Genomic DNA, 16,547 nt, shown 5'->3' with positions numbered 1-16,547 from the left:
AAAGAGGAACAAGCCATGCAAAGATTATCAAAATGCTGTGTCAAAATTATTTTTAAATGGTCAAAACTAATGTGAGTATAAATTGCTAAAAATAAATAAAATCCACATTATGCTACTATTGTAATTTAAATTGCTTACTCACACCTGATATCTTTCATTTGAAAATGTGAGAACAGAAAGCAGGAATTAATTTTAGAGTTGTTATCAATTTTGTGAACCACTGATATGCAAGGGGTTTCTGTATTCTGTAGACTGTGGCTGATGCTTCCACTTTAGTCCTTGAAGCAAAGTGAAAACTACCAATACAGAAATGTATGGTTCCATTATACCTAAACAGGTTCAAGAGTCCTTTAGAAAATGTTTGGAAATTGTAAACAATATTCAAGACAACACAAGGATTAAAACCTTTAGGGGATTGAATCTTGCTCAAATTATCACAATAGAGTCAGTTTACATGTATGGAACAACACACTGTAATTGTTGCAACTGTATAAATCACAATATTGTTTCAATTGTATAAATCACAACATTGTTTACACTTCTCCAAACTACCTGTCCAAGCACGTTTATTAATGGTTTTTAATGTGAACTGGTGGTTTTGCAAAAAAAGAATCTTCCCAAATTAATTTTGTATCTCCTATAGAACATCATAAAAATGTTCTTCTCAGTAATTAATACTAGATTAAAAAAGATGGGCTTCTGCACTAAATTTAAAGTATATGTGTCAACATTTAAGCTTGTCAACAGAAGTTCCCCATTGCAATAATAAAAAGAAATAGGCACTCTTGAGTATAACACATCTCACCTATTTTAAATGCTTTTTTTAGGATAAGATCATGATTCCGAAGTATGCACCTTGTACTATGCTTAAAGAAGGCTTAGAATGGCTAATTCATACACATATGTGCATATATGTGTGTGTATTCACGTGTGTATATATAAAATAAAATTTATAATTACCTGAGTCCACTCATTAGTTTGTGGGTCATATGCTTCCATAGTGTTCAGGTATGATTGACCATCATAGCCACCTACTGCATATAATTTGTCACCAAGGAGACAAACACCAACAGCATCTCGAGGCATACTCAGTGGAGCCACCATTGTCCATGTATCAGTTTTTGGGTCATACCTGAACAAAAAAAAATGAAACTGGTTATATGGAGAGAAGACAAGTATCAATTCATGTTGATTTTCACTTGAATATAGTTGGGATTTTTTGGGGGTTTTTTTTTGGGGTTTTTTTGTTGTTTTTTGGTTTTTTTTTGGTTTTTTTTTGTGTCCTGGGTGAAAAAACCAAACCTTCAGTATCTTATCCAAAAAAATTCTTCCTAACATTAAAAATATAGAGATTTATTGTGCTCTCAATTCCATTTTCTAGACATTGATTAGAAACTTTTGCTCAGCTAAACTTCTAGAATAAACTAAAATATTTGTAGGATAGTGTATCATAGAGATGTCTGAGAAAGATATATGAGCAATATCTGAATGGATGGGTGTAAAATTTGTTTATATGTTTTGTATACATTTGAAGTGGGGTATTTCCTGCAGCACATCAAAAATATTAGAAACATTATTTCTAAAATTAAATTTCACTATATTTTAATTTCTGAATTTATACTAATCAGTAAAAGCCGTCCTATGTATTCTAATGCTTAAGTGCATTAGAGTTAGTGTCTCTTCCTGATATTTGCTCAAGCAGATAAAGTAATACTGGTTTTAAAACATAATCAACACTGACTCTTTAAAACTGAGAGTAAAAATCCTTTTGTATAGTGATGGTGATTTAAATATTTAAATATTAAATATTTAAATATTTAACCTAGGTTTTCATTGAGATATTCCTTAACAAGGTAAAATTGTTTCATTTCAGAGTCATTCCATTGTAGCTCTTTTGGACATGCATAAACCAGAAATTAATTATCTTTTGATAGTTTGTTACCAAGAATGCCTGGAGTATTAGATTACACTAGATACCTAATTTTTATATGTCAAATATTACTAAAACAGAATAGTGTATCACAGCATAATAAAATTAATTTCCTCTGAACTTAAGCAAGTCTACTTTGTAATAGAATCATATGATCAGTGGAGAAAAGAAGCAGTTTTGCTCTACACTTCCTTTAAACAGTCTGACTTTTTAAATTTGCTTAAATGTGTAAGTATTTTAGTAAGTTATTATCAATGAGCAATTTGGAGGGGTACTGTTTGAAGTCCTACATATTTGAAAAATGAAATATTTTTTATATATATATATACATTAATACAAACACTGAAACAGTAATGCTACAGCATTTTGCTTGTAACAGCCTTTTGGTTCATAAATATAACTTCTAAATTGGACAAAAAAAGAATTGTCTGTAACCTGGTTCATATTGTTCTTGAGAGGTAAATGCATTTTAAGAAAACAATCTACTTGTGTGCTAGCTGCTAATCCTGGCATTTGGGGGACTTATCAGAAAATGTCAAATATCTAGAAATATGATAAATGTCTTTCCTAACTTTAGAGGAAAATAATGCAAAATATTGCTTGAATATGTGGAAGGGAAATGAACATGTAACAAGCCAAAAAAAAAAAAAAAAAAAAGGATTTTTGTCAAAGACTGTGTGAGTTTTTCAAGGAGAGCATCATGTAACTCTAACAGAAACAATTTCCCATCCAGTGAAATGCACCAATGTGCATGATGGTATCTTCGCCTACCTAAAGGTAATATATGTTTAATAGACTTCTCCATACACTGCTCTTAAATTACAACAGCCAAGGTGAGGAGGTGCAAAAGTTAAAGCTGGAAAATAATATAACTGACATCATCATTTGACCTTTTTTTTTCCTTCTTCTTCTTCCAATAAACAGGTACACAGGTTAAAATGAATCCTTATAACTCAATTCTGTCAACAAAATAGAATTGCATGAGAGCTTGTTGGTTCTGTAACTGTCAGGAAAATACCCGAGATTTCTTATAGCCTTTCTGCTGCTAAAAAGCAACTGTATATGTCATCTTTATAATAACTAGTATGCCCTAGGCTGAGCAGGGTTATGATAAAAGCTCCTGAATGTGGAAAAAAATCAATTTTGAAATCAAGGTGATATGAAGGGGAAAAAAACTTTAGGTGAAATGACTATGTTTTTAGCATCTGTCAAGTTTTGACTAACGTTTGAAATGAAAAGCTGCTTTATGAAATCTGACAAAATATCTTGAAAATGTTATAATTCTTATGAAGAAAATAGTTGTTTTGCCTTTAAAAAGAAATAGAAGATTGTACTTTACCAACTTGTGAAGATGAGCGAGACGTAACTATTATTTTATTTCAGAATGCTTGAAACCAGAGGAAATCTTTTAAAACTGTACCACCCTTAGAAGAAAGTAAACTGAAATACCTAACTACTATTGAGCAGTAGCATTAAGAAAACACGTATCTGCTGCCTCCACTATATTTACACAATCTCAAAAATAAATTCTAAAATATTATGTCTGGTTTGACAATCTTCCATGAACAAATTGGTACTGGAATAAAGCACATCCTACCAGACTGCATCAGAATGACAAAATGACTCATTCCTGAAGAAGAGACTTGTCCTGGGTTGTAAGATAAGCTTGTATTCCATTTGCCATCTGTCGAAGGCGAACCGGTTGGACAGGTTTTTGTTATCTCTCTCAGAGACAATGGTTTGTCCTGTAGAGGCAATGGTTTGTTTATACACCATTGACTGATTCAATGAAGGGCTGAAAAAATGTAACACCGTGAGGGGTCCCACCCAGAGGGGGGAAGCAGCTCTCTCTCTCTTCTTCGCGGGACTCCGAGAGAAGCAGCTCTCTCTCTCTCTGCGCGGGATTCCCGGGGAAAGCAGCTCTCTCTCGCTCTCTCTTCGGCGGCACTCGCAGCGAAGCAGCCGGCGCGCAGAGGCGACGGCAGCGGAGCTCAGAGGCAACCCCGGCGCAGAGGAAGACCGGCCCCCACTGCCACCAGATCTTCAGAGGAAAATTATACCCTTCTAAAAATCACCACTTCAGCTGCAACTCATCAACTATGGCAAGGAAAAGCAATTGTCCCAGCAAAACTGATACTGGCATTCCTCAGGTTCTAGACTTTTTCTTTCACTGGTTTTGTTTGTACCGATTGCATTTGCCTTTTTAAATTGTTGTCTAGTTTTCTCCTAGTAAAGAATTGTTACTCCCACTCCCATATCTTTGCCTGAGAGCCTTTTAATTTAAAGATCCTGGTAATTCAGAGGGAGGGGGGTTTGCCGTTCTCCATTGCACAGGAGGCTTTGCCCTCTTTCACAGACTCCTGTCTTGTCGAACCAAGACAAGACTTAAAAAGCAGGCTTTCAATATTTGCAGACAGAAAAACTTTCAGAGAGATATAAAATCACTCAGACTAACAGACTTCCTCATCACTTATTATTCTTTGTTTTCCTAAGATATTGAGGGGCTTTTATTTTTTTAAATTATGTATTATTTTGGAATAAAGAAACAGACACACTAAATAAAATTCCTGCCATCTTATAAACTAATCAATCACTGCGAGGGCCATGAGAGTTTTTTCACATTTCAGTGGAGTTCACCAGTTAATTCACACACACTCAATGTAATTTAATAGTCTTACAAGTTTTTGTTTGTTAGTCCCAACTTTTAGTCTCAAAGCTAACTATTGATGAAGTACATCTTCCACACCTTTTGATACCATGGAAAAATATCTAGATGAAAGATACTATATATTGTCACTCTAATACTAGTACATAAAACAGCATAAGGATAGGATTAGCTGACAAAGAGAAAGGATAGAATAAGGATAGGATTCCTGACAAAGAAAAATGCAATGGAATATGGTTTGTCATCAATACTAGAAGGATTTTCTTCTCAGAGAATGAAAAGTGAAATAAAAGATCCCTTCTGAGTACCAATAAGCAGAAGCAGGTGAAAATTTTTCTTTAAGTCATCACTAGTACTCTTAATATAAATTTAATTAATTGAAAATTCTTGTTATTGTTTTTTATAAATAGAGATCCACAAGCGTAGGGCCTGTAAGTACAGGTATCATGGGATTTCCCTGATTAACTGTTCCTCTGTTGGAGATTAGATGAATTTGGCAATGATCTTTGCTAAGATACAATGAGTCTAAGATTGAGCAAAATCATATGGATAACATACGAAGTTTTAACTTATAATTTTTCAATTAAATATTGAATACTAAGCTGGATTTAGCAGAAGAAATAACTGACATTTATTTAAGCCCTTCTGAAAATATACAACAAGATAAATTTTTTCAGTTTATATGTTAAGATAAATCAATTAGTCTAACATACTTTAACTTCTGCAATCTGTACACAGTTGGAGTGAATATTTTCCTTATTCTATTTAAGAGCATTCAGAAACAGAAAAAAAAAGTCAAACATTCATGAAAAATTTGAAGAATACCTTTAAATTGAGTGCTTTAATCATTTCATCTGTGCTGTACTGCCCTACAAGATATTCTTGGATTTGCAGAAAATCTACTTGCAAAATTCAGGGTACTGTAAATACAGTGTATCAGGCTTACATCACCACATTAGGAAGTGGCAATTTTGATAAAGGAAGGAATTAATTGTACTGTGAATATCCATCACTTAAACAGTTCTTTATTTCTTCTTTGCTTAGCCATGTTTTTGGAGTTAGAAAATATTTTAAACACATTTAATTTTGTGTTATAGAAGTATTTCAAGGAAAAAAAAGTATCTGTACAATTTTTAGTTTGTGACACTGAAATGCATAATAGAGTCTCCAAAAATTACTTAAATGGTATGTGAAAAGAGTGGACTGTTGTGTTTGTGGCAATATATAATAGTACTGTAAATAAAAAGGGATTACAATAAGTTTCAAAGAAATTGTCTTTAACACACCTTTATAGAATTTTTCAATTAAGTACTAATTAGACATTTCTAGGCTTAAGAACATCTGCTCAAATTTACCATCACTAAGCTAAGAAAATAATGCTATCAGATATTATTTTGTATTTTAAAATATGTATTTATAATTTGATACCTTTCCACGTAGTCCAGCAGTCGAGAGCAGTGATTAGAAGCAGGAGCATCATGACCTCCAACTGCATAAAGAAAGCCATCGCAGGTAGCCACTCCTACACCTCCTCTTCTCTTACACATAGGAGCACACATATTCCATTTATTTGTGTGAGGATCATAATATTCCATTGAACTCAAACATGAACTTCCATCCCGACCTCCAACGGAATATAACCTAAGAAAGTCCACGCAAATAAAATTTTTGATAAAACAAGAGAAGAAGTAAAAATAATGAGTATCTGGGTTTTTTTATTTGACATCAGAAAAGACAAAAAAAGGAATACATAATATTTGAAATCATGTGAATCTCATATAGTGAAAAAACACAGATGTTTTCAAAATTATTACCAAACTCACGTGCTATTTAGTGCTTTGTCCACCTGAAGAGAAAGGAAGATATTTCTTTCTGCTAATTAATATTTTTATTCGTTCATTATTGCATATTCAGTCAAGAGCACCACAAATGACATGCAGGTTTGTCTCTACAGGTTTAAAAACCATGTAAGCAGGGTTGCTGCCGAAGTTCACCATCTATGAAATAGAAGTCGAAGTACAAACTGGCAATCCAGACAAGGAAGAAATATCCAATTCATTTATTTTAGTTTCTCTGTGTTTTTGTTGTGTATCAAAGTATTAAGAAGCACAAAGAATATGGAAAACAAGATCTGATATTCAGCAAATTCCACATAAAGATCTATCAATGGGAACATATTTTCAGCATGAATTTTACACTTAGAATATAGTAGAGATCTAATATTAAATGTGTTGCAGATAGAATTATCACATTGTTTTAAACATGGATTTTAAAAAATTAATATATTAGTTTCAAGTCTCTTGCTTACGCTGAAGAAAATTCTTACCCAAACTAACAGCAGCATGTCTACTTTGCAAGAAAATTATAATCACCAAGCACGGTGTGTTGTTTTTCTTCATCAGAATGTTTTATGATGATAGAGTTATGTTGGAAAGTCATGGACAAGTTCTGAAGAGTATTTTAAACTTGAAATTATAAAAATATGGTTTAACAAAAAAGATGTTGTGTTTGTAAGTATTTGTAGGCAAGAAGCTTGTTTAGTTCTACTGTTTATAATGGGTCCCAGGAGGAAATAGTTCTGATTGTTCTTTCCCCCTAATACCATGCTGCATTCATTCCATATGAATCTTTTTGCAGTCTGTTGCCTTTTATATAGTGCCTGGAGATTAGCTAATAGAAACACAGGCTATTTTAAAGTCCAACCACTAAGCAATTTCGGATGTGAAAGCTGTCTCTGTAAAGCAGTTACTCATTTGGAAGCTTTTAGTGTCCTAAGCACTCCATGAATTCAGACCCATTTAAATGTACATTTGCCATTATATTTCATTGGTATGGATGCTGATGAATAAGGAAGTGCTGTACAACCACTAAATATGTCACTGAAGCCTGAGAACATTTTGGTAGTGCCTGACAGACATACCTGTTCTCTGACCAAAGCACCCAGGAGAATCCATACTCCTCTGTGAGAGATACTAAAGCAAATATGCTTTTTTACAACTATTTATTTGGCTCCAGACCTAACACATTTAACCTTATTTATGATTATCAGATATCTACAGATGAAATCAATATTAAAGCATCTGTTAATCTGTGGCATGTTTCTAAGCAGATATTTGGACATATAAACACTGAACACCATTTAAAAAATGCAAAGAACCAGCACGACTGCAGACTTCAGTGCAAATAATCTTGTGTATTCCTAGTCAAAATCCCCAATGCTTCGATATTTCTTCTGGCATGAAAAGTTGTTATTTATTCTATTGTCTTTCAACTGAAATAAATCAATAAGCTGACATTTGCACTCTGAAAGTAAAACATATTTTCTCATTCCTCTATTCCAATTAAGACAGCTAATAAAATTTAGCTGAAGGCACTCTTGAGTTGCTGGTAACAAGACAGCAAATGCTGTTCATAGGTAGCCAATAAATCACCTAGTCTGTTGCCAAAATACTTTCAGCTATTCAGAATAAAATTCATTTTTAAAATCATATTTTGGAAGTAACATTTTAGAGTTTGATTGTATTTCTATCTTTTTTTCTCTAACATATCATTAATATTTTTTTTTTAATTTCACAAGGGTAAAAAAAAATAGTTCAGACAAGAAAAAGTTGGAAATGAAGTCATTCCTTTAACCTCTGGTTGTAGCTGAGCTTGAACAATTCAGTCAGAAATTGCTTCCAGTCTTCAGTCAAATTTCCAAATCCAAGTTCACAAAGGCTGAAAATAAATGGGGAACAGTTCTGCAGCAAGCACTGAATACTCAGGATATTGTACAGCTATCTGAAACTTTTGAAATACTTATAATTAAAGTTATTTAGTAGTCTTTCTTCCTTTTTAGAGCTTAGGGTGTAATTTTATTAGATGACTTTAAATTAAATATTTTTTTCAGCTTTGTTTAGTTTGTCATAAATTTGTAATAAAATTTCTATAGGGAAAAATATCATGTATTTCACTGAATTAGCTGAATTACTCTTCATGGTGTATCCCATCAAAACTATAATTATTATAAAAATAATAATTATATATCCCTGCTTAGAGAGTGAGACCAGCAAGGAAAAGAAAGCATCCAGTACTGAGCACTTTTATCTCCACAGTGAAAGTTCTGCCTGTGGAGGTATTATAGATTTCTATTCCTAAATAGTCTACATTTCAGCTGATTCAGACACTGAATCTATGAAATTAGGGCAAGCTCAGCTTCTTCTGTCTTTTCAGAGTTTTGTCACTTCTTTTACTAAGATGGAGAGAGATTCCTGAACATTTCTATATATATAACTATATGTATAATTGGCTAGAAAAATGAAGTAGAGGTTTCAAAGTAGGAAACATTAGGAGAAATCATGACCAGCTGGATCAAAAGCATTTATCTCAGTTCTGTCATTACAAACCTTTGATAACTACTCAGAAAAGCCAGTTTTAAATTCAGTTTGACAAGCCAGCCTCAAAAGACCAGACTGCTTTGATGTGAGGTGGGTATGGCTTGTGAAACCAGTTGAATCATGCCCTTGATGCATTTCTTAATGAGGTTTTACCTTTCAAAATTCTTTCACTACGAATATCAAAGACCCTACCCAGTCTTTTGCTTCGGCCCTTTTGTACCCTCTTCTGGCCTTTCAGTGTGTCTGAAAGAGCAGTGAAGAATTACTGTAACACAAAAGATATCTTCTTGGTAGAACTGAGGGACAGTAATAATTTTCATCAGTGCTGGACTACTGTATTTCTGAATCAGTCCACGTCTGGCCTAGGAATCAGAACTATAGAGAGAGCTATTTATCCATGCTGCCTTGATTAAGCCAATGCAGTTCACTAGCAAAAGTTGAAAATACAAAAATTTTGTGAATTGAAAACATCAATGAAGTCTTATTTCTATGTGTAAATTTAGAAGGGCATTTCATATATTTGTAATGCAGTAGGGAAGTAAATTAAAAGTAGAATTCGACTCCCCCCCAAAAAAAAAAAATATAACCATAGAGTAAGTTTCTGGAATTAAATCAGTAGTAACTATTGGTAAATTAGATGGGGGTCCTGAGAACTTCATCTAATGGCGTGTTTCTGCCCATGAAAGCAGAGTTGGAACTAGATGATCTTTGAGGTCCCTTCCAACGTAAGCCATTCGATGATTCTGTGACATAAAATACTGAGAGAAAAACACCCTTTGCATGGATAATATTGTTATGAAAAAGTTTACCTTCCTACACTGGTAATTTTAGTTTACCAATAGAAAGACCTCATTTCAAGCAATTTAAATTGTAATCAGAACTATATGGGCTACATTCTCTATATAAGACCATTGACTCAATGCAGATTCCACCAGTTATAAGACATTCTTGACTTTATCAGGTTATAAAGTAGGTAAGGCAAAATTGTCTTTGTAAATTAATCATTTACTACAGCATGTGCATGAAGCCCTTTATTTGCTCCATTATTAAGACACACTGCAAATCCACCATTAAATAATAATTTTTAGTGAATCCATAGAATTACTTTGTGCTAGATGAAGATAATGTTTATGATACTAATTTTCTTTGTGAGTTTAATAATTTTAGACCATACAGTTGTTCTATTTTTTGCCTTAGTATACATTTGTTTATTGATTTTGACTAAAATATTTAAAAATATATACACCTTTTTGTAGTTTCCACAGTTGAGGAAGAATAAATTCAATATGTGTGTCATGTTCCCTATAGTGGGATACAGAATAATTGTTTTTCTGAAAAAAAAGAGTTTGATTTAAACCAGAAGTTATTAAACATAATATTTATAAAACAGCAGCACCATAAAAAATGTCATAAAAAGAGGATTAAAATTAAGTTATAAAGCTATTTATAGGTCAATGTACATTTAGAATAAAACATAGTAGGAACAGAGACAAAATTTTCAACAAAAAAATTCTAAGACTGGTAACTGGTGCGCTAGCTTTTGAAGTATGTTTGTTATTCTTACCATTGCAAAAGAGTTTCATAAAATTTGTTAATTTTTCTGTTGTGTTTTCTTTTTATTATTATTTTCAATAGTTGGTTTTGTACCCCCTCCTCCCCTGAGGCATTGATTTAGTCCTTGCTGTCAGTCCTCCCTCATACCTACCCCTTATTCCAGAGAATTCCCTGTCATTTATGTATCCCTTGCTGCCCCATTGATTTAGTTAGACTGGAACTCCCTATTGGTTTATGTTCATTCCCTGCCACTCTTCTATTTGTCCCTAGTCCCAAGCTCCATCCTAGTCCTGTCCCTAAAAACTCAATACCCGGCTTGTTCCTTGGTCCTTGCCTCTGCTGTGTATTGGCGTTATGGAGGCTTTCTCTTTCGCCCTTTTGGCATAATAAATGATCCTCAGATAAGCAAGCAAGGCCCATTTCGTCTTTTCGACGTTGATCGCTCGACGACTGCTCAGGAGGTTCGGGGTCCTGGGGGAGGCATCACGCTCCCCTTCTGTCACTCACACCCAGCACGCCGCTGCGTGCCGCTGCTGCACCACAGCAATTAATAATAATTAATAACTTCCTAAGACTAATTTGAGATACTGTCTGGTTAGGTAGATGATGTAGATGGAAGCAGATATGTGACAGCATTAATTTTTTTGACAAGGAAAAGCACTGCTGTATTTTAGCAGCATGCAAAATACCTACGTCATACTTAATATACTGATTTGCTTGTAGTTAGTGAGAATATTGTGGGCAGAAAGCATGCAGTTTGAAACATTTCCTTTTCTCCTTACATGACAGTAACTATGTATGCCAATCAAGGCATTTTTCTTAGTTTGAATGTATTAGTAAAAGAAAAAGTGAATCACCAATAAGGCATAAGAGCAAAGAAAACCACAAGCAAGAAAAGCTATGAGAAAAAAATGGCACTGATTGGGGAAATATAGAAGTTTTGGTCATACTTTCTTGTCTTGTTAGTTTGGCATGAAATTTTGAAGTGTTACATCAGCCTTAAAAACACAATTAAAGCATATTAATACTTCCTTTATTTAATAGTTTTGAGCAGTTCCCTAGTCTTTGCTGAAGTATGAAAATTATCCCTGCATTGCAATTATATGGCTGACTTGCAAAAAAGTCTTAGATCATTTAGCTTGTGATCTTCACAATGAACAAACCCTTCTCTTTTCAACAAACTCAACCAATAATGTAATATTTATCTGAAGCTGGTCTACTGAGTCAAAAGAAATTTCATCCTACCCGAATATTAGTTATTAAGAAGTTAATCAAGTTTCAAATTGGAAAAATAGGAAGTTAAGAGTGGAGATGTCTTGGCATTCTATTCTGCTGAGTATAGTAGGTATTTGGGAGCTGTTGTAAGCTCTGTTGCCCATAAAGATATTTAGTTGAGTATTAAATAAATATTGAGCTTTCTTTTATTTCATTCAGACATACATATTTAAATATCCTTCTAGATTACACATATGTGGAAATAAGGAAGTATGTGAATAAACATGATAACACACAGGAATGTGCATGTGTACACATGTTTGTGTGTAGTCTAAGTTGAAGCCTATATTTGGTGTGGAGAGTCTCTCCAGACTGCTCCAGCTGCACTACACAAGGACTCCCTTCCAGTCCCAGCATATAGGCACCAAGAACCATGTGAGACGGGTTTGGATTCTTGAAATTCATCTCCCACATAAGACAATAATCAAAAGCCCGACTTTAGTCATAATTAAAAATATGGGATATGAATGCCTTTTGCAGTCTTGACCACAAGAGAAAAAAAGGGATTGCTGACTGCTTTTTTTATTTTTTTTAATTTCTGCTAAATTGTGGAAGCTGTGAATTTGAAAAATAGGCAGTGAATTTTCCTAGGCATTATCCACACTGCTTCCTGTTGTCCAAACTGGTGCATGTGTTACATTTAAAATCTTAAATTAGATGGAGTGACATTACTGCGTTTTTCTTCCACATATTAGGACTAAGTTAATGCACTATGTCGGTTTGGCCTGAAGTACCCATACATGTCCAAATTAATTCATACCATACTAGATCATAAAAAAAAATATTTCTTAATATTTCTTACTTATTACTTATTACTTATTGTTTCTTATTAAAAAAACTGAATGAAAGACCTTATCACAAATTATAGTCATCCCAGCTGTACAACAGTCAACAGCCAGCTAGTCTGAAAATTTTACTGTGTGGGCGATGGATGAAGATAAGGGCATAACAGGGGCATACACACTAAAAGACGTAGATGTGCAGTAAACATTCAAAATAGAAATGTGGTCCAAGCATCTGGGACCGTGGCCACAGTATAGCCAGAGAAAATAGTTTAATCAAGTTCCCACCCTGCAGATAACCAAAGTTGTTAGCATCTGTTGTGTCTCCTACCAATCACTTAGTTTCTAAAGAGGAAGGCTTCCTAGCTGCATATGCATCTGCTTTGGACTGTAGGAAAAATAGTGGCTTTACATTAAAGATTCATGCTTTCATTTTTCTCTTATAAGAGTGACATATAATTACCTAGTTTGTATCTTTTTAAGGCTAGTCTAGCCCCACAGAAAGAAAATAGACCTGTGCAGAGTCTCTCTCTTACAGGCTAGTGTAAAATAATAAGTTAAATCTTGCTTAAGAAAAAGAGAATATGATGTACTTTGAATTAAATGATACATTCAGTGAGCTGCATGAGATCCCCATGTAGGAAATATGAATTTACATGCAAAAGCACAAAAGATCAGACCAGGGCACTGAATAAGTAATAAGCCTTAATGATTCTGCTAAGAGAAACTGCCACAGATAGTTTATTATATGATGCATGAAAGCCAAAGGAGCAGAACTCCTGGAGGAGGCTGTAATCAGCCATACAATCAAGTTTTGTAGGTGGTTATATGAATGTAATACATTCCTAATTCTCTCATGCCAAACACTGAACTACTATTAAGGACGTTGTGGAATTATTAATCTTCATCTCTCCAAGGTCAGTTCAAAGCAATTATTGTCCTGGTGAGCGACTAACTATAAGATGATTTTGAGAACCTTTCTTGCACTCACACTAATTTGGTTTGAATTTTGCTATTTTTCTTAAAAATTAAGGTTCAACAGGCTAAACTTTCTGATAGTTACTTTGTAATAGTGCATAATAATTTTAAGGGGAATATTAAATTAAAATAACTGCTATTTACAGCAGACATAATATTGATCAAAATAGCACGAGTTTCTTTCCAGTTTTTCTCATTAAATGACCTGAAAACAAAACATTCCATTGTACATATGCCAACATCTCTATTGGGCAGCTTTCTGTGTTTCTCATTCAAAATGAAACAGAGAATAGCTGGGAAAGCACTGCCAAAACAATAATCCAATTTATGAAAGTCCATTACTAAATGAATCCAATTACTGCAAAAGTGGTGGAACTGAATGAATGCAACTGAATATAAATAGATAAATAACGATTAAAAAATCCCAAAGCTACACAGTTATTAGAGTCTCTCTACCTAACTACTAAAATTGTAACAAATTAATTTGCATGGATGTGAAGTGAAAAGTAATAAATGCCTTTTTTTAAAACAACAATTAGTATATTCTATTAGTACTTAAGCAGAATTAATAGAATGTAAAATCTGATCTAAATTCTATCTGTTACAGTTAAGTAAGAGAAAAAATATTATATTAAAAATTGATAATAAATAATTATTAAAGGGCAGATTAAACCAGAAAAGCAGTGGGGTTTCAGTGCCTAAGGCAAACAGGGAAATGGACAGAAACATAATTAATGGAGAGAGATGAGGCTTGCCAAACAACTCCACTTTTAAATATGTTGGATTTGATTAAGTGGATCTATGCTTAAGGGTTTGTTCTTGTAAAGGAAAATATCTCTGGGTCAGTTTATGCATCTTGACTGTAGTATTGGCATTGCATTTTCCTGCTTAAGATAACCACCAGTCACAGGCACAGCAGCCTATGGAGGACACCACACTGCAGTAGGATTTTGTCTCTCAATGGACTGCAGCCCATGGAGAGCCCATGATGGAGCAAGGGAAATGTGTGAGGAAGGAGTGTCAGAGAGAAACAATTATGGTCTGACCACAACCCCCATTTTCCATCCCCCTGCACCAGCCAGGAATGGGGCTATAAGTTTATACAAAACAAACTGAGCCTGGGAAAGGGGGGAAGAAAGGTGGCATTTTAAAATTTGGGGTTGCTTCTCACTAGCCAGAATCTATTTTTATTACTAATAAATTGCATTAATTTTCCCCTAGTCAAGCCTATTTTGCCTGTGGCAGCAAATGGTAAGTGGTCAGGTGGATATTAATGGAGAATAATATTTTCTTGCAGTTTTTCTCCTTGCTCTTTTACCTTCCTTCAGAGACAACAAATACTTACAAAACTTTTCCTTAAATAAAAGTAAAATATTATTTAAAAGAAACTTACCCAGTTGCATTTCAAAAAGTTAAGATTAAAAAGTTAAGATTAAACAATTCCTCGCTTTTTATCTATCATATACCAACAGTGTTGTGTAGTATTTAATAAAAACAACAGCAGCAGGGAGAAATATCAAGTTCACTATAGCACATATTTGGGATGTGGCAATCAATAAAGTGCAGGACTCCTTTTCCTTGACTCCACAAGATGTTCGCATGAGATTGAACTGCTTGCCAGTGTGTGTCAGTCATGATTTTTGACACTTTGGGCACTGCTGTGATGTTCTACCATTCAAAGTCAGCCTGTGGATCCTGTCAACAGCTGAGTATTTTATCCTTTTGTAATACAGATTTACTGATATGCGCTAAAGGGATCAAGACTGAAGGGCCAGACTTTCTCCATGAAAGCTACAGTTGCTTCAAAAAATATTGATAATTTCAAACATATCAGTAGAAATTAAGGAATATTTTTTGTAATGCAGTCTTTGTGGACATATAATAGAGCAATATAGAAAAACTTCAGTTAAGGTTGTGACAAAAATGTTTAGAATAACATAAATCTTTATGATACAGAGAATGTCTTTGAGGAGTATGTATTTCTGATGAAAGTGTATAAACTAAATTTCATTTTCACTTAGATCTACACCATTAGCATAAAATATGTTCTGAAATTAAATTAAATTAGTGGAAAGTTTTATTGTTCTTAGGGAATGAGCAGTTCATGTATTAGAGTTTTTTAATAGAAGGATAATAAAAAGCTATGGTATTAGCTATAAATTTGGATGCATTTACATTTTAAGTTAATGAAAGTATTATTATTGGATTGAATATGTCAACCAGATCTTTTTTGTTCTTGAGTTTAAATTAAGAAATTGAGAAAAGATTGAAATAGTTAAGTGGTAATTTAAAAAAAGTTTCTGGAAAATATAGAGTTTTTCACACTTTTTGTTCCTTGGTGCTTCAAACTCATACTGTAGAAAAGTTCTATTGCTTCAGCACTATCTGATGACAACTGTAGAAAGCTGGTCTTATATAGAATAACCTGTACACTAGTTACATACCACTTATATGAGCCCCAAAGAAGATTCAAATAAGTCATTCCAACTTCTGACTCATTATCTGAATCTAAAAAGCACCATCCTCTATCAGTTATTTCAAATTGTAGATTGCCATCTCACATTTAGTATTTTAACACCCATATCTATTGCTGATCTGAGGAATTTCATGCACTCTCTCTTCCAATCTCTGCAAAGGAGTTGTTAACAGTAGCAAGGCAGAAAGGATGATGCTGTTGCCATATCAGAATTACTGACCATATTTCATCCCAACAAATTCTTCAGTCATGGCAAATCTTAGAACACCTACCAAAATATGTTGACAATTGATAAAGACATCAGGTTAAAAATAAATAATTTTATATATGGTAAGGATAACACACTCCACTCTTGCGTTACTCTTTGACTATGAGAAACACATGAAGATGAAGGAGATGAAATCTCCAAAGCCTCAGAATACATTGTTGGTGGTACCTAGAACCTATTGGTTACTTGGGAAAACAAAAATATTACTGAAGAGGAAAATCCTCAGATTCCAGCTTTTGGTGT

At 33.8% G+C, this 16,547-nt stretch overlaps 1 protein-coding gene across 1 annotated transcript in view; it reads right to left on the bottom strand.

Annotated features, from left to right (window-relative positions):
- KLHL1 (kelch like family member 1) overlaps positions 1-16,547 on the bottom strand; it is a 197,657-nt gene that overhangs the window by 18,603 nt on the left and 162,507 nt on the right. The window contains exons 9-10 of the mRNA XM_021548042.4: positions 6,024-6,236; positions 961-1,132 (exon numbers count right to left, since the gene is read on the bottom strand). Of these exons, the coding sequence (XP_021403717.3) occupies positions 961-1,132; positions 6,024-6,236 (385 nt within the window). The remainder of the gene's footprint in view (positions 1-960; positions 1,133-6,023; positions 6,237-16,547) is intronic.

Source organism: Lonchura striata, chromosome 1 (assembly GCF_050655825.1).
Source record: "Lonchura striata isolate lonStrDom1 chromosome 1, ASM5065582v1, whole genome shotgun sequence".
Lineage (NCBI taxonomy): Eukaryota > Metazoa > Chordata > Aves > Passeriformes > Estrildidae > Lonchura > Lonchura striata.
The sequence above is the reverse complement of the archived record's forward strand: the minus strand, read 5'-3'. Positions and strand labels throughout refer to the sequence as shown.